Below are 19,664 nucleotides of genomic sequence, written 5' to 3'. Positions count from 1 at the left end.
TCCAAGAATTGGTCAACGACATCTTCCGTGATCTTCTTTACTCTTGCGTGGTGGTGTACCTGGACGATATCTTGGTCTTCCCTCCGGATCTTCCCACACACCGGAGGGATGTTCGTCAGGTCCTGCTTAGGCTCAGGCAGAATCACCTCTATGCTAAATTCGAGAAGTGCCTCTTCAAGCACACCTCTCTCCCTTTCCTGGGCTATGTTATCTCCCAGACAGGCCTACGAATGGACCCTGAGAAACTCTCTGCTGTCCTAAAGTGGCCCCGTTCGGAGGGATTGAAGGCGATTCAGCAATTCCTGGGCTTCACCAACTACTATCGTCTCTTCATCCCGCACTTCTCTTCTCGGACTGCTCCCATATCTGCGCTCACCCGTAAGGGAGAAATTCACAAGGAATGGTCGCCCGAAGCTGAGGAGGCCTTCCTTTCCTTAAAGCAAGCCTTCTCCTCTGCCCCAGTGCTGCACCGTCCGAATAGCAACAAACAGTTCAACCTGGAGGTTGATGCTTCCTCCTCCGGAGCCGGAGCGGTGCTCACCCAAAAGTCTTCTTCCGGGAGAATGGTAACCTGCGGCTTCTTCTCCAAACTCTTCTCCTCGTCTGAGCGCAACTACTCTATCGGAGACCGAGAACTCTTAGCCATTAAATTGGCGCTGGAAGAGTGTCATTACCTGCTTGAAGGGGCTCTATACCCGGTGATCATCTATATGGATCTCAAAAACCTGGCATATCTCCAGAATGCCCAAAGACTCAACCCGCATCAGGCCCGGTGGTCTTTGTTCTTCGCCCGCTTCGACTTCGTCCTACACTTCCGCGCGGCGGACAAGAATGTCAAAGCCGACGCCTTGTCCCGATCCTTCCTGTCCTCCGATCAAGAGGAGGAGCCTATGCACATCATCGACCCCTCCAAAGTGATGAATGTGGCCCCCTTGGATCTGACTCGTCTTCCACCCGGTAAGACGTTTGTAGCGGTACCAGATCGTGAGAAGGTTCTTCACTGGGGTCATTCATCTAAACTAGCCGGCCATGCTGGCCAAAAGAAAACCTTCCTACTCATTACCCGGCATTACTGGTGGCCTACCCTGCGCAAAGATGTGGTAGACTTCGTCTCGGCCTGTCCGTCTTGTGCCCGCTACAAAGTTCCCAGACATCTTCCAGCCGGTCGCCTCCTGCCTCTTCCCGTACCTGCTGCCCCGTGGCAGCACATTGCCATGGACTTTATTACTGATCTCCCTGTTTCTGCCGGTTGTACAGTCATTTGGGTGGTCGCCGACGGCTTCTCTAAAATGGCCCACTTCATTCCTCTGCCTGGTCTCCCGTCTGCATCGGAGCTGGCCAAGGATTTCTTCTGTCATATCTTCCATCTCCATGGCCTACCCCTCCACATTGTGTTGGATCGAGGGGTTCAGTTAACCTCACGTTTCTGGAGAGCTACCTGTAAGCTACTGGATGTTACCCTGGATTTTTCCTCCGCCTACCATCCACAGTCCAATCGCCATGTGGAGCGTATCAACCAAATCCTTACCAGCTACCTCCGGCACTTTGTTATCGCCCATCATACCGATTGGGTGGAGCTCCTACCATGGGCCGAATTCTCCTACAACAACCAAGAGAGCGAATCTACTTCTAAAGCCCCATTCTTCGTGGTCTATGGTCAACTTCCCTGGATTCCGTTTCCCATCTCCGCTTCTGTGGACAACCCTGCTGCGGAGGCTCTTGTCAGCGAATTCTCCACCATTTGAGAAAATACTAGGTCCGCACTTCTTCAGTCCTCCGAGCGGATGAAGAGACATGCCGACAAGAGACGTCTGGATCCGCCTCAATTCCGCCCGGGAGATAAAGTCTGACTCTCTTCCAAACATGTCCGACTCAAAATACCCTCCTACAAGTTGGGTCCCCGGTTCATCGGTCCATTTGAAGTTCTCAAACAAATCAACCCAGTGGCCTACAAGTTGAAACTCCCGGCCACCTTACGGATTCCCAACTCCTTCCATGTATCTCTCCTCAAACCAGTTGTGTTTAATTCTTTTTTCAACAATCCAGGTACTCCCCCTGCTCCGGTTTCCGCTGAGGACGTTTTTGAGGTAGAGAACATTCTGGCCACTAAGAGGGTAAGAGGAAAAACCTTTTTTCTGGTAGATTGGAAGGGGTTTGGCCCAGAGGAGAGAACTTGGGAACCCAGGGAGAACATTCATGCCCTGCTTCTCCTTGGAAAATTTCTTTCTGGCCTAAAAAAGAGGGGGCGTAAAGGGGGGGGGTACTGTAGCATCGGCGTCTCTGCCCCCTGATAGGCAGAGACGCCGTCCCTCTCACCTCCTCGCTCCCCGCTCAGCCTCCTCCAGCGCTCCTCTTCCTGCTGCGGCCGGCGCGTGCAGCTTCCCGGGCACTGTGCTTAGGGCGCGCGCGCTCCCTCTCTCTTAAAGGGGCTGCACGCGCCGTCCTAAGGAGTCCCCGGCCAATAGCCGAGGGTCCTCCCATATATAAGGCACCTCCTCCAAAATGGAGGTGCCCGAGCAATGATGTTGCACAGTGTTTCTAACCTCTGCTTCAGCCCTCAGGTCCCGCTGCTAGCCTGACTTCCAGTCTTGCCCGCCAGCCTGTTACCTGCCTGTTACCTGCCTGTTATCTGCCTGATACCTGCCTGTTACCTGCCGTGCCTGCCAGTCCGCTCACCTGGGAGCACTTGCCTGTTGGCAGCCTGTTACCTGCCGTGCCTGCCAGCCCGCTCACCTGGGAGCACTTGCCTGTTGCCTGCCAGTTACCTGCCGTGCCTGCCTGTCCGCTCACCTGGGAGTACTTGCCTGTGGCCTGCCTGTTACCTGCCGTGCCTGCCAGCCTGCTCACCTGGGAGCACTAGCCTGTGACCTGCCTGTTACCTGCCGTCACTTGCCGTGACCACCTAGAGACTCCTGCCGTCACTTGCCGTGACCACCTGCAGCCCACCTAGAGACTCCTGCCGTCACTTGCCGTGACCACCTAGAGACTCCTGCCATCACTTGCCGTGTCTACCTGATAGCCTACCTGGAGGCTTCCGCTCGCCAGCCTTCCTGCTGTGCCTACCTGCTATACCGGTCAGTCCCTGCAATCTGTACCGTGGGAGTCACCTGCTCCCTTACAAGGTCGTCCCCAGAGTAGCACCTGGTCCCTCGGCTCGGTCCCTCCCTGGTCACGGAGTCATTAGCCGCCGTACGACCAGGGTCGGTCCGGGTTGATACTTAGTTACGCCCCTCTGGGTCCCTCCTTGCACCATAGCACAGAGGTTCCACCCCCCGGACCCGTAACAAGGAGACAGGATTAGATGAGTATAAATATTTTTTTTTATTTTTGGGTGCTGTGGGGAACCATAATACTATATAGGGGCTGTTTGTGGGTGATGATTCTGCTATATAGGGGCTGTTTGTGGGGGATCATCTTGATATATGGAGGCTTTTTGTGGGGGATTATCCTGCCATATGGGGGCTCGTTGTGGGGGATCATCCTGCTATATGGGGGCTGTTTGTGGGGGACCATAATACCATATGGGGCTCGTTGTGGTGGATCATCCTGCTATATGGGGGCTGTTTGTGGGGGACCATCATGCCTTATGGGGGGCTGTTTGTGGGGGACCATCATGCTTTATGGGGGCTGTTTGTGGGGGATCATCCTGCTATATTGGGAGCTGTTTGTGGGGGATCATCCTGCTATATAGGGGCTGTTTGTGGGGGATCATCCTGCTATATGGTGGCTGTTTGTGGGGGACCATAATACTATATGGGGGCTGTTTGGGGGGAACAATAATACTATATGGGGGATGTTTGTGGGGGACCATCATACTATATGGGGGTTGTTTGTGGGGGATCATCATACTATATGGGGGCTGTTTGTGGGGGAACATCATACTACATGGGGACTATTTGTGGGGGATCATCTTGCTATATGGAGGCTGTTTGTGGGGGATTATTCAGCTATAGGGGGCTGTTTGTGGGGGATCATCTTACTACATGGGGACTGTTTGTGGGTGATCATCCTGCTAAATGGGGGCTCTTTGTGGGGAATCATCCTGCTATATGGGGGCTGTTTGTGGGCGACCATAATACTACATAGGGGCCGTTTGTGAGGAACAATAATACTATATGGGGGATGTTTGTGGGGGACCATCATACTATATGGGGGTTGTTTGTGGGGGATCATCATACTATATGGAAGCTGTTTGTGGAGGACCACCATTCTATATAGAGGACTGTTTGTGGGGGACCATCATACTATATGGAGGTTGTTTGTGGGAGACCATCATACTATATGGAGGCTGTTTGTGGGGGACCAGCATACTATATGGGGGCTCTTTGTGGGGGGCCATCATAGTATATGGGGGGCTGTTTGGGGCAACCATCATACTATATAGGGGTCTGTGGGGGGGTCTTCATATTGTGTGGGGGCTGTGGTGGACATTATACTATGTCGAGGTCTATGGGGCACATTATACTATGTGGTGGGCTGTGGTGACCTTCATACTGTATGGGGTGATTAAGGATGGTTATGAAGGGCATCATGCTTTATATAGGGGTCTGTTGTGCACCTCATACTGTATATTAGGGGCTGTACTGAATACCATAATGTATGGTGGGCTGTGGTGACCATCTTAGTATGTGGGTGCTGTGCTGCATCATACTTTGTATAGGGTTTGTGGGGTCATCATACCTTGGGGGGCATAATACTCTATGAGGGTCACAAAAGGGGTATCATAGTGTGTGAGACCACTTAGGGGCTTTAGTAGAGGGAAAATAAATGTAAGTGCTGCAATACATATCCTCTGTTTCTTAGAAAGTTGGGAGATATGCCATTCTTTGACGTGATAGAACTTTTTCTATGGGACCTGTTATTTCTATGTACTCCCCTTGGAGGCCCAATGGGGGGTTGTTGTCATTATGGGGAAGCAAGGAGGCATTATTTTTATTATAAGTAAGCACAGGGGCTGTTTGTATTATTATAACTAGGTGCATGGTCACTATTATAAAGGGTCACAGGGGAATTATTCTAAGGCAGCAAACGAATGACAACAACCAGCAAGAACAGCACTGGTGAGAATCTGCACAGTACACACATATATGGTCTGTAGAGCACTGGTGGAGACCTGATATTACCATTATATGGTCACTGTATGGTCGTGATATCAGTTCTAGTGCAGTGGTTTTAATTAAAGGGGTTGTCCAGGTTTAATGTTAAAGTCTGCAGTGACTCTGTATGACTGCAGATTTCTGAATCCTCATAGTGTGTGCATCGCGTGCTGAAGGATTCTCTGGTGTCGAGAGCGGCCGGTCATGTGACCACAAGTATGATTTGAATTCATGCGATCACGTGCTGGCTAGACGTGCACGGCCTCTCTCAATACAAGTGAATTTAGCAAAGCAGAGTACGTTTATTTTTAATGTGGCCGGAGGTGTGGAAATCCCATACTTGTGGTCACATGATGGCCTCTCCCAACGCTGGCACCGGAGTATCCTGACAGTGCGTGTTGTGAGGATTCAGAAGTCTGAAGTCACATAGACTTTAACACCAAGCCTGGACAACCCCTTTAAAAATCAGTATGGTGGTATTATCAGTACTGTATATATGGGTAATATTTGGTTATGGTTTGTTGGTATTTGTCTGTTATATTGCAATATTGTTATTATTATTCAATTTTATATAGCGGTATTACTAGACATACTGAAAATCTTGATTTCCTTCAGGGAGGGTAATATAAGTAATAGATATCTCCATCTGGGGCTCGGGGGCTGGGACAGCATGGGCCTGTGTGCTTTTATATGCCAGGGCTGAATTTCAGTCCCAGTCCGTCCCTGAGGGCAAGTATTAGGGTATGTGCACACCGTCAGGAATGGTAGCGCTTTGAACGCAGCATACTTTATGCTGTGTTCAAAGCGCTGCATTCAGGTGAAGCCGCATGTGTTCAATGAACACATGCGGCTTCACCGCATCCTATCCATTGCACTGGTAGAATTTCTCTTGCGGAAACCAGCATGGGAAATTGACATGCTGGGGTCTGTGAAGACGCGCCGCATGTCCATCTCCGTAGGTAAGCCGCAGGAGCAGGGGAACACATGGTGGGCAAGGGATTTGTACAAATCCCATCCACTATGCTGTAACATCTGGCCGCTGCAGATTGCACGCAGCGCAAGTGTGCTGCGTCCAATCTGCAGCGTTTACTGATCGTCTGCACATACCCTTAGACTATACTTAAGCATTCTTAGGCCCCATACACATTCGAATAAAGGTAACAAAAAATATATAATTGGATGGAGAAAGGTTGAACTTGATAGACCTAGGTCTTTTTTTTCAACCTATGTAACTATGTAAAAGTTGTCCAGACCTGACAATATGTCTAATTTATATGGGGGCCTCCCGACTCTCTTTCGACAGATTTGTTTGAGTGAGAGAGTGATTTTACATGTTCCAATGGATAATCCTTTTGTTCACCACGAGATAAGCTCCTGTGTAAACTGCAAATCTAAGAGATACACTCAGTGGTTGATTGTATGTGTATGCTTAAAGCCCCCGTCTCACATAGCGAGATCGCTAGCGAGATCGCTGCTGTGTCACGGTTTTGGTGACACAACAGCGACCTCACCAGCGATGTCGCCATGTGTGACACTTTGCAACGATCAGGCCCCTGCTGTCAGGTCGCTGATCGCTGCAAAGTGTCCTGGACCATTTTTTGGTCGTTGCTCTCCCGCTGGTCAGCACACATCGCTGTGTGTGACCAGCGGGAGCAGCGATCAGGCTGGTAACCATGATAAACATCGGGTTACTAGGGGCACACGCGCACCTAGTAACCCGTTGTTTATCATGGTTACGAGCCTGCTAAAGTGAGCGGTAACCTCCCGCTCACCGTAGCAGAGTGGTAACCCTGATAAACAATGGGTTACTAGGTGCGCGTGTGCCCCTAGTAACCCGATGTTTACCATAGTTACCAGCCTGCTCCTGCTTCAGCAGGCTGGTAACCGGAGCAGGACATCGTGGAAAGATTCTTTCCACGATGTCGCTGCTCCCCTGATCGTTGGTGAGCCTGCCTGTTTGACAGCTCACCAGCGACCACATAGCGATGCAGCAACGATCCCTGACAGGTCGTATCGTTGTCGGGATCGTTGCAGCGTCGCTAAGTGTGACGGGGCCTTAATGAGTTGCTGTGTGCCCTATTATCCACAGTGTGCCCCAACATGCAGCACAGGGTCAGTCAAAATGCCAAATTGTCCTCCCATGTTTCAAGTACAATAAAAAAAATTTTCCAGACCCATTTTGGCTTGCTGCTAGCCATAAAAATCCCCTATTTCAGCCACAAAGCTTCTTCCTATTTTTAGCCACAAAACCACTTTTTTCCATCTACAATGACCTGTGCTCGGTGTTAGCTATTGGTATACTCACTTCATTTTTGTCCTCTTGTTGCTGCATGACTTCATGCATAACTGATGGATTGGAACTGAAAGATCAGCAGATATGTGCAACCATTTCTCCATTTGATTCCCATCTGGAAGTGGTGTTTGGTAGGTGTCTCAATAGGCAGATTGGTTGTGAGGAGATCCCTTATCTTCCAAAAGGTGGGACTCCTACCTACCAAGCATTTAATAGGAAATCAATGCTTCCCTATACAACCTTTCAACAACCTTGCAACAGAAAAGCCCCATTGTCTTAGTCATAAATCGTACAAAAGTTCAAACAACTTCTCCATGTGACTATAATAGATACACATAATAAAACATTGGTCTAGAAAAGAAACAATAACAAAATTTTTATTATGGAAGAAATGCAAATGATTGGCATTGTAAAATTATAAAATAAATCAATGTACACTGTATTTTGTGTGTCCTACGAAGCACCATGAACAATAAATACTTGATGGGCAGTCTCAATGATTTGCGCTATGTACTGCTTGATATTTTTGGAGCAGGACATTTTTATTAAGATGAACGTAGGATATGTAGCTATAAGGAGACTCCAATCATAAGGCTCAGACTCATAAATTCACAACATCATACCTATTAGACAGAATTTGGGCAGTAGCAGATAGACTACAGAGGATGTATCAGGCTGCTATGATAATGGTATGTGATCCATAATCAATTTACCATTGCCTAATGGCCATTAAATAAATAACAGTTGTAGTCAGAAAATTACATATTTTATATACATTGTAAAAAACAAAACAAAACAAAGAAACCCAATAAGGAATCAAAATAAAGTTGATAAAGGTATATTAAAGTGAAGCTTTGCTTTTGGCAATAATTGACTCCAGCACATTGTTTTTGAATATCTTCATGAAGTATGTTTGTCGCTTTCTGAAATTCTCTGTATACATTTATTGGGAAAAAAAATAAAAAAATAAACATTTTGTTAGTACCTGGAAATAGAGTTGAGCCGATCGATTTGTGGGACTCTGGTCCAGCATCTAGGGCAGCAGCATTTGTGGCTAGACAGGACCCCCATGAATCTCTTGCCTTCTGGGATCCCCGGCATGGCTTTTGATTAGCCAGGGCTGACGCAACGTTATTGGTGCGACATAAGCCCTGACGAATCATATGCAATACTGGGGACGCCAAAGGTTAAGAGATCATCTCTATATGAAAGCTGGCCATAAGCTGGTTAGGTGCTGCAAATAGACCTGGCCTACATACATACTTTTGCTACAACTGCAGTCCGAAGAAATAGATTGAATTGCAAGGAACCCTATGGGCTGTAACTGCCATTCAATAGATACAATTGAAGACTGATATATTACAATATTCCCATGAAGTGGTAGTTTAGCAAAATACCTTACACAAGTGATGGAGGACATATGCAATAAGCTATAATAGGATTTATGAGCACATATTCCCCTGTAACTCCAATAAGTAATTTTATATAAATAATGCATTATTAAATAACATCTTGGATTATTTTTTTAAAGACCAGTTTGACAAAGGTATATCTTTTACGATGCCTTTAAAAAGTTCCTTTTAAGCTTACTAGAAAGTTTAGGAAATTATCCCAGATATTTCCCCCTTAAATCAAATTATCACCAGTAAATATATGTCAATGAATGGTCAAACAATCTATTTGCTGATATGTCATTGTTTTATATAGAATATGATATTGCCAGTTGTTGGGAACAGATGTTTATAGTATGGTTGGTCTGTGATTAGCATAGATTAATTCTGGTCTTTAAAGGGAACCTGTCATGTAAAAAACTCTCTATTAATCTGCAGTTATGGGGTTAATTTGCAGGTTAATAGCGTTCTGAAGCTGTTAGGCGCTGAGAGCCCTGCTGCCGCAATGTAATGAACCTCAATCTTTCCGTCAGTCTTGAGCTTTCAGTTATAGGGGTGTGGCCAGCGCAACTTCAGTGACCACTCAGTACATAGTAAGTTGCGGCTGTAACCATGCCCCCGCAATAACGCAATGACTGACAGCTGTAGTTTGATTTGAAAAAGGGCTCAGTTTTAGCCAGAAACATGTAATTAAACTACTTGAATCTACCTGGAGTGTGGAACATCTCATCCCTTACAGCAGCACGGTCATCTTCAAGTGCCTATCCTTTAATCTATATCCATTCAGTCCAAATGAGTATTATCAGAGTTTTCACTGTATGATGTTGACCAATCATAAGCATGCAGCAACACTTAGAGCAGGATTCTCCTGTGTGAGGCATGTAATGACAGACAGCCTGATCTCATTGTAGAGTAATTACTAGTGTTGAGCGAGTATGAATTGTTAACCCATTCGGCGAGCAAGCTCGGGTGCTCGCCGAGTATTTGCGGCATGCTCGGCATCGATGAAAGTATCGCCATGGCTGCATGTGTCACATCTGTCATACACCTGTGACGCATGCAAGGATTGGGATTGCCTAACAATCAGACAATCCCTGCATGTGTCACAGTTGTATGACAGATGTGACACATGCAGCCGCGGCGATACTTTCATCGATGCCGAGCATGCTGCAAATACTCGGCGAGCACCTAAGTGTGCTCGCCGAAGGGGTTAACAATTCATACTCGCTCAACACTAGTGATTACAAGTTGCTGTGGGCTCAGAAGACATATGATTACTAACACATTTAAGCTCTCATCTCCTGGCAGTCCCTGTGAGTGAAGGTGCAGTACAGCTGAATTTTGCTGTGTCATATGACTACACCTTCTATCAGCTCTCCTCCTCTCATAGCACTGTCACCTCTGCTGTACTGCCCCTCTCCCTATTGCTTGTCTGGAGATGTGAGCTCAAAGATATCAGTAATCACACATATATCTGTTGTGTTTAATTTGCTTGATCTCACTGCAGAGTCATCACAAGTTGAGCACAACAAACATAAGTGCACAGCTCCCAACCATCCCGGAATCAGTGGGACTGTCCTGATTTGAGGGCTCAGTCCCAGTAGGTCAGAGATTTGTCCCAACTTCCTCTCACTTACTCTCTTCGCCTGCTCCGTAGCTCCTCCTCTTCGGGGGTAAGGCCGTATCTTTGCTCATACATACATAAATTAAATAATAAACCATTCTCTTCTCTAATCTCCTCGAGAATTGAACTTACAAACTCCATGTTCACAGGCAGCAGCTTAATCTATGAGCTAAAGCCCACAATGGTAAATATGGAAGAATTTGATAAACTTGATTTGTATTGCACACTGTGACCCCAGTAGCAGATTATACAAGGTACATAGAGATACAATGTACATTGCAGTGTACCTCTATGTCCCTGTATTCTAGAGGTGAAGAAAAAGTTTGTTTTTTTTCCTATAAAACTACTAAAACTTTTTTAAGTGCAGAATCAAACCTTTTCTATACTATAATAAAACACTTAAAAACACGGGTTCACATCTGCACAAAAAAACGCATTAAATAAGGGGAAAAGGCATAAAAAATGTAGCGAAAATGCAATAATCAGAGAAGACTGTTATGGCATAGTTTGGATGTAGACGCCTGCTGAAAAATGCACACCAAAAACTAAAATATCGTATAGCGAACCTTAAATCAGGATGAGAAAGTTCTGACTGCTATGACTATGAATGAATGAACAAAAAATAAACCCACGGGTCCCAACTAGAGATGAGCATGATGCACAGATGACGTTGTGTCAGCCCTGGCTAATCCAAAGGGGCGTCGGTGACACCGGAAGGTCAGAGATTTCCAGCCTCCAGTCCAGGCGACCAGTACCACTGGTCTGGATGCTGGATCGGAGTCCCGTGAATTGATCCGCTTATCTGTAGTCCCAAATGTCCTGGATACAGTGGGACAGTCCCGGATTAGCAGTCTCAAGCATCTGATGAATGTCTCTCACTGCCACTGCCCCTCTGACATCTCCGCCTGCCAGTGTAGAAAGAAATGGAAAATGTGTGTGGTTTGGGGTGTGGCTAGGAGCGTGGTCAAAATTTGCCAAGACATGTTACGCATGCCCCATAATTTGGCTCTCTTTCAGTTCTTAATAAGTTCGGAGGAATGTAAGTGTGATTACTACACCTTTGAGCTCTTATATCTAGATAGGCAGTGTGGGGGAAGGGCAGCATAGCAGTGGTGACAGTGCTATAAAAGGGGGAGAGCTGATAGAAAAGTTTGTAATATGACACGGCTAAACTCAGCTGTAATGCCCCTTCCCACAATAGACTGTCTTGAGATGAAAGCTCAAGGATAATCAGTAATAACTTACATCTTCTGTGCTCACAGCAACTTGTAATCGCTCTGCAGTGAGATCAGGCTGTCTGACATTACAGATCACACAGGAGAAGTCTGTTGTAAACTATGGTAGGGGCATGTTCACAATGTGGGATATTATTGGTGTATGGTGCACAGTGGGAAGATGATTAATGTATGTGGTCACAATGAGAGAAATTGTCAGTGGACAGGGCCTTAATGGAGGGCATTATTTATGCATGGAGAAAAATGAATGTTAATAATGCCTAGAATTGTGGCTTTATACATTTATAATTCCCCCCCTTGTGTCCCTATATATTAATAATGTCTCTCATTGTGATTCCATATATTAATAATGTTCTCCATAGTGGCCCTATATTTTCTTAATGTTCCCCATTGTGGTTCCATGCATTAATAATGTATAGGGCCAAAACTGCGGAAGTTACAACTGTATAAAAGGTGGATGCTGTTATTGTATGCAGGCAGAAATGGAGTACATTACTATGTATGGGTGTCACTGGGGAGAGGGGTTATTACTGCTATATTTTGGCAAAGTACTATTATACTTTACTAATGTACAGAGGTAATAAAAGGAGGTATATGAATTAGTGAGGAAGACACAAAGAGGAACATCACTACTGTAATATATTTTATTTTTGAAGAAACTGTTACCATAGGGTTTATAAAAGGGAAGTATTGTTACTGTGTAGGGTACTTTGCATTTTTTCTATATCCAATGCAGTGTAGAATTGGGGGGAAAAGTGGGAAGGATGCTCTAAAAGCGATCAGCCACAGATACAGTAACTTGGTTACATTCTGCAGAGATGAGTCGTAGCTGGAAAAAGTCATAGCGATTTGTGTCGGATGAAGAAGAAAATGAATTACCTCAACTGAAGACGTCACTGGTGAGTTACTGGATATGCCAGTGTAAGAGGGTGTACAGAGATATGTGTGTTGGTGATGACTGTGAGTGGAGGCGACACCTGTAACGATGACATCTGACCACTAGATGTCAGTGACACTCACTGTTGATCTAAATTTTATTAAGTGTTAACAAAACAATACTTGAATAATTTTATGAATGCTGCGATGCAAATAATAGACGAACTGTGCAGTGAAAATGCAATTTTGCTGCTTGAGTTATAAAATACTTTCATAGCATCATTGCTCTGCCACTCAAGCTGAGGATGGATAAAGTTTGTTTGGTGGAGAGGGGTTGGGTTGCCAGGGAGAGGTAGCTGAGATGTGACGCGTGTGGTCTGGGAGCTCCTGGTGGATGAGAAAAAAAGGAAGGTCCGGAGTAGGCGAACCTGGTTCCCCCTTGGAGTGCAGCGGTTTTGTGCTCCTGTGATTGGTGATGTCTGGGACAATAATCCTCTATTTCTGTTCAGTGAAGAGCGCGGGGAAGTGCAACAGTGGGATAACATTGAAAAGAGCCGGTCATCTTGTGAAGTGTGACACGGCGCCCGCGGAGGGTAAAGCACCCTATGTTTCAAACAAGGATGAGGTTCCTCATGTTCTTCTTATTTTAAATTCTCCCTGACCGATCCAGCGAGTTAGTTAGGGTCAGCTAGGTGTTGAGACCAATCTAAATGACTAGTCTCTATGGGACGGTGTCAGTAAGGCACGAACTGTGTTCATCTCGTCAACGACTGCTGATAGCGCGGTGCGAAGTTCAGAAAGCCACAGTCAGTGGTGAAGCTCCCGAGGCATCCACCTGTCTGGATTGAATCTCCCGCAGAGCATGCTAATCAAATGAATTGGCTATCATCTGTGTTCTTGTAAATGGGAATTGAATATGGTTGCTTATTTTATATGTTATTCTTGTTAGGTGAACTTGGCCTGTAATACGCCTAGCTGTACAGCTGAGTTTGGTCATATTGGGATCCCAGAAAGTTTATTGATTGGGAATAGTATTAAGATTGGGAACCAGGAGAAAAGACACATATTACGGCTTCCCCTTAGGAACTAGCCCTGTTTAAGTCCGGACACTTTTAGGGGAGAGGGGTGGCATTATTGGCCCAAGGGAAGACATCCCCTTACTGGGACCAGGGATATGTGGCTGTTCTCCTGGTAAGAAAAATAAAACACAATTCTTTTGTACGAGTTGTTGGATTAAACATTTTACTGTTTATTTTATTCACTTTTCTTCCCCATACAAACAGGGGTGAGTTTTGTTACAATAAATCTTGTTATTGTTTTACCACCGTTTTTCTTTTGAAGCTCATCTGTCGTGTCAGTGGCATCACTGTATCAAAACAGAATCTTACCCCATCGTTAGTAGTCGGGGCCTTTTACACCTGTACTGTAGACACTTAAAGCAAACCTGTCAGCAGGGTTTTGCTAAGTAAACTACAGGCAGTGTCATGTTGGGGCTGCTGCACTGATTAATATGATACCTGAGGTGAAGAAATCTGTCTTGTGGTTCTTGTGCAATCAGTGTTTGCAGTTTTGAGTTAATGAGATGCTTGTGCTCCGGGGTGGGACTGTAAGCAGGGTCTTATCTTAGTGCTCTAGGCCAAATCAGTAAGAAAAGACCTTACGGCAAGTAAGTCCTTTCGGGCGGCCGGCACCAACAACAGCTGATCGGCGGGGGTGCCGAGTGTCGGACCCCGGCTGTCAGACAATGATGGCCTATTTTAAGGCCATCTAAGGATATCCTAAGGCTATGCCATCAATGTAAACGTAGTGGACAACCTCTTCAACACTGATTACACATGTCTTTTTATGGTGAATGAAAGTGTTGCAGTACTTTAAAAACATGGCAAATAGATTTTTCGCAAATCAAATTTTTGGAAAAATGTATTGCAGTTAGCAGATTTGAATCTTAAAACATTTACTCATCTCTAAAATCTATGTATAATATTTCCACGATGGACAACCCATATTAAACATTATATTTTGTCAGTAACATATTGTTATAGATCCTGAAAATTACATTTATGTGTCTTTCTGTGACAGATAATAGATAAGGCATTGATAAAGTACCACCTCGCACTACCCTAGGTACTGGCACTGGCATGTAACATTCTATGTCATATCTATGGTCCTGCTGATACTAGTGCTATATATTACTATATACCCACTGGAGTTTTCTCAAGCTTTCCCAGAGCTGCAAATCTGACTATCCAATAATACATCATTTGCCTTAGTACTGCTGCATAGCTAGACAGATTCACTGTTTAGCACACCTAGGTGGCCAATCCTAAAAGGGGTGTAAAAGCGTCTGAAGTAGATTATATTAGCTTGCCCAGAAACAAATAGAGCTAAGTGACATTTTTTTAACCACTTGATGACAATACCTTAGAGGGGCTGTTCAGTCACATCATATTAAATATGAGATTGTTGGGGTCAAACATCTGGTACCCCCACTGATCAGCTGTTATTTGCTTCGGTAGCAGCAGGATATAAAAACATGAGCTGCAGTGCACAGCTCTATTCAATGTGTAGCAGATGCTGCTGGGTACAGCAGAGCAGCCCCGCAGTTGTGGGGGTGCTGGATATCGACGCCCAACTATCTCATATTGATGACCCATCTTATAGTTATAGATCATCAATATGGCATTACTAGACAACCTCTTTAGTTACTGGTGATGGTTTGATTTTAGGGGAAAAGTTCAAGTTTGAATTCCTACACTGCAGATTTTGTTTCCGAAATTTCTGCAGCTAAAAATCATGTCCCTTTATCTGAACAGGAATGTATAATATGCCTGGAACAATTGCAGAACTTTCTGCAAGAAATCTTGCAGCATATATGCAATGTGTGAACTTTCCTTAAGGGTGACTTGTAACTTGATTCATGATGCACAATGCATCAGAGCCTGGATGCACAATTGGCGCCAGATATGTTTTTCCCTGAAATGCTCTGGCATTATAAAGAAAACATAGTTTGAAGATCCAGTCGGGGACCATAGGAATAAATATGACTAGTCCTTTGTCGCCCTGGCTGACTTCTCCCCACAATGCTGTAGTTGATTCACAGATATCTCCCTATGTACACACATGGAAGAGACCTGTCAATCAACTAGAGTGATCCGGGAAGAAGTCAGGGCCGATGCTGGACTAGTTATGCGTTGTCTTACGTCCTCCCGACTGGTTCTTCAAACTATGTTTTCTCTGAAACGCATTTCAGGCAAAAATCTACTTGGCTGCAACCATGCAGCCAGACTTTGATTAATGCTGCCTGTGCTTTGGCGAGTTTCCTTATCAAACACTTCTTTTCACCAATTACATTTATTCCCTACGCGCCGGCTAATTGATATATGTATTAACATTGGGTCCCCCAATACTGGGACCTTTATGATCATTTGAGAGATCGTCTTGAATAACTTTTTCCTCCTCACCGGCACAAGCTCAGCGAGGAATAGAGCAGCAGTCAATCATGTGCAATGCTGCTTTATATTAGAAGTCAAGGATAATTCAGGACATGGATTAAAAATTCCAAGCTTTATTTCCATATACAATAACTGTGTGCACAGCATACCACGCTGCTGACGCATTTCATTGTCTGAAATGCGTTAGCTAGGAGTGTAGTGTTCTGCACACTGTTTTCTTACAGAGCTTTTATTGGAATTTTTAACTGTTCTGTTGGATTATTCAGGACTTCTTCTGTGATGTCTACATCCAGCAGAGTGCAACCCGTGAAGTGATATCTGGGACTGACGGCACCAGGGACCAGCATACAAAGTCCTCCTTCGTGTGGTCATGTTAGAAGGAACAGGTGACTTAGGACTCCCACTTTAGTGAACACTTTTTTTACCAGTGGTAGAGCGCCCTGTGACTATACTGTATATTTATTGCCGGTTAGGATTCACGTAATAAGGACTTTAACAATTCTCCATTCATATGGATGCGCTGCCAACCTGGAGATATACTGCGTTCAATAACTTGCAGGCATACTATATCAAAACAAATGACCAAAAAATAAATAAATTAATCTGTTGTCAATATCTTACAATGGAATAGTAATTTCCTCAACGATAATTTTTTATAATCATACAGTTACAAGAGGTTAAAATATGCATTCTAATACACTAACAAATTCCCCAGACATCACAAAAAAGTTCCAAGTTTTCACAAAAGAAAGCGTTCTCATGGAAAAACACTCACGTACACCTTATTTTACATCAAACTTAGGTATAAAATATTCATTCTAAATGTTGAATTGGTCTTCCTCTATAGAAATCTGTAGATGTTTATTCTGTAAAAGACGAGTCACATAGAAAACACCAACAGTGGCAAAAGATAAAAACAATGACGAAAGAGCAGCTTTTTTTTTTTTCTGATGCTTTCTACTCTTATGGAATATTAGTAAAAACGCATAAGTTGGAATCCTTTTGGTGAGAGAGGCTATGGGGATACATTGCACAGCAATGCTTGAATTTTTCTCAATTGCCATGAAACATGACTATAGGAGCTAGGCTTTCATGCATTAAGGGGATTCACAAAGCTCCAAAATCACAGGACTGGTGGCTTTATAGCATTCATTATCCTTTGTATTATGAAGCTTGTTAAGTATGGTCATATTGCGCTATGCAAATGTGGTGCCTGGGATTTATATTGCCATATATTTATATATAGATATCATTGCACTTTATACCCACTTCATAAATTACTATAGTGACAAAGCACCTGTGCAAATCTTGTCACAGAAATGTTCTGATCTATGGGAACGTTTTCATGAAATAACCTCAAAGGCAACTCTTCACTTTTGTTTCCTGGGCTATCAAAGAGTTGTGGTCAATATGGAGGGTAATGGTAAACAGGTCACGTCAAGTGTGATGTCCATTCAGATGGTCAGATGCCCGGAACAGAGAAGGAAAAGGTGTAAGTCATCAAGCCCTGACAGGTGGCATCTCGCATGATGTGGTCTTCTCTAACAATCACATTTTGGTTGGGTTAAGGCAAAGTACAGGCACATAATGTTCCCTTTAGTCCGCCTGCAAGCAACCTAATGTGTTCCACTGCCCGAAATCAGGGGGTTTTATGGCACTTTTAATTTTGATCACAGTCCTTGATTACAACACCTTGGCCTCTCTCCCTCACCAAGTAACTGCCTGTGCAAATATCATATTGTAACTCAAAAGAGGCCTAGCTACAACTAACAGTGCAAAAAGAAGGAAAAGCTGAGAGTTCCAGAAGAGGGCTCCAAAGCACCAGCCATAAAACAGTGTTCTGTCTTGGGATTGCTGTATCTGCCAGTGGAAATCCATCCGCTTGTGCACTTAGAGAGCAAGGCTCATTTTGGTAACTCATCTGGGGAATAGGAACCATAAACACAAATGCTTTCTGCCCTCTTTTTACAATCCAAGAGAATAATTCCATGGAGCAACATTTAGGGGTGCTCCATAATACTTCGGGTAAATACTTTTGTTATTTTGACCTGGGGAAGAAGAACACAAATTGTTATTAGAACTTTTAAATTTTAAGAGTTTAAAAATTACTAATATAACAATACTACTACTTCTACTAATACTACTACTAAAAATAATAACAATAACATTATTCTAACTACATTTGCTCCTGATTTATGTATATCTGTAGTTATTTATTCATTTTATATAATACCAAGTACCATTAGGGCTATTAACTCACACTCCTCAACATTGAAATTCCAACATCAAGAATGGCATGCCAGGGTTAGGCAAATCGAAGAAGTAGCAGGTGACGCTAAGATCTGCAAATGATAAAATAATAAAACAGCAAAAAGGAGAGAAAAAATCCAGCTTCCAAAATTCCAAAATGTATTAAATTAAAAAAGTAGCTTCACACAATTAAAAAGAGCTCCATGGCATACAAGGTAATCTCACATAGCAGAGCAAAGCGGACATGTTTCGAACGCACACTGGCGTTTTTTCTCAAAATATAATATAGCACCTATCTCCAATCTGTGGCATACTGTAGAGGCATAAAAGCCAGACTGGAAGTAAATTTTTTTTGACCACATGAAAAGTGTACAAGGAGCTGTTTTTAAACACGACAATGCCAGGACGTATGTTTCTGGTGTAATGTTAGCAGCCTGAATGTCCTGCAGCATCTCGGGGATTTGTCTCTCACTGCACACATCTGGCACATCATTGATCGGCAATTACAAAGGGAGCTGCCAGCAATGGATCTTGATGATTTTCCCAAGCACGTTCAGAGTGGCAGAACATTCCTCAGACAACTATTAATAACTCATAATGACTCTGCTCTGTTCTTTAAACCCCATATCCAAGCCCTTACCACCTCTTGCCACTTCCAACTCAAAAATATTTCCAGAATCCATCCATTCCTCAACTCTGACTCTACAAAAATGTTAGTACTTGCTCTCATCATTTCTTGCCTTGACTACTGCAATATCCTCCTCTGTGGGCCCCCAGCTAACACTTTCACACCTTTCCAGTCTGTCCTTAACTCTTTTGCCTGGTTAATCCACCTCTTCCCCCGCTACTCCTCTGCCTCTCTGCTCTGCCAATCCCTTCACTGTTTTTCAATCCCTCAGTGAATCCAGTTTAAGATACTAAAAACGATTTACAAGGCCGTCCATAGTTTGTTTTTACCATACATCTCCAAACGAATCTGTCGATACCTCCCCACACATAACCTTCGGTCCTCACAAGACTTCCTTCTGTCCTCTGCTCTCATATGTTCCTCATCCAATTGACTCCAAGTCTTCTCCCGGACATCTCCCATTCTGTGGAACTCAGTGCCTCAACAAGTCGGATGGTCTCCAACATTTGGAACCTGAAAACTCATCTATTCAAAGACAAATACATCCTGCAATAACCCAGCAGCTACCTCACTACCACCACAACCTCTGCAACCCACCCACCCCGGACCTATTGTCTCCTTCCACAATGCCCTGTAGATTGTAAGCCTGTGAGGGCAGCGTCCTCTTTTTATATACAGTTGTGCTCAAAAGTTTTCATACCCCAGCAGAATTTTTACTTTCTTGGCCTTGTTTCAGAGAATATGAATGATAACAAAAAAAACTTTTTCTCCACTCATGGTTATTGGTTGGGTGAAGCCATTTATTGTTAAACTACTGTG

General features: G+C 44.3%; 1 protein-coding gene across 1 annotated transcript in view; it reads right to left on the bottom strand.

Moving 5' to 3' along the window:
• Positions 1–9,992: 9,992 nt before the first annotated feature.
• The window catches only part of NKAIN2 (sodium/potassium transporting ATPase interacting 2), a 1,575,235-nt gene continuing 1,565,563 nt past the window's right edge, over positions 9,993–19,664 (bottom strand). The window contains exon 7 of the mRNA XM_073676010.1: positions 9,993–18,015. Within this exon, the coding sequence (XP_073532111.1) occupies positions 18,006–18,015 (10 nt within the window). The 3' untranslated portion in view covers positions 9,993–18,005. The remainder of the gene's footprint in view (positions 18,016–19,664) is intronic.

Source organism: Phyllobates terribilis, unplaced genomic scaffold (assembly GCF_046119375.1).
Source record: "Phyllobates terribilis strain yellow unplaced genomic scaffold, ASM4611937v1 Scaffold_3__8_contigs__length_932513732, whole genome shotgun sequence".
NCBI classification, from domain to species: Eukaryota; Metazoa; Chordata; class Amphibia; order Anura; family Dendrobatidae; genus Phyllobates; species Phyllobates terribilis.
Note: the sequence above shows the minus strand (reverse complement) of the source record. Positions and strands in the feature narration are given on the sequence as shown.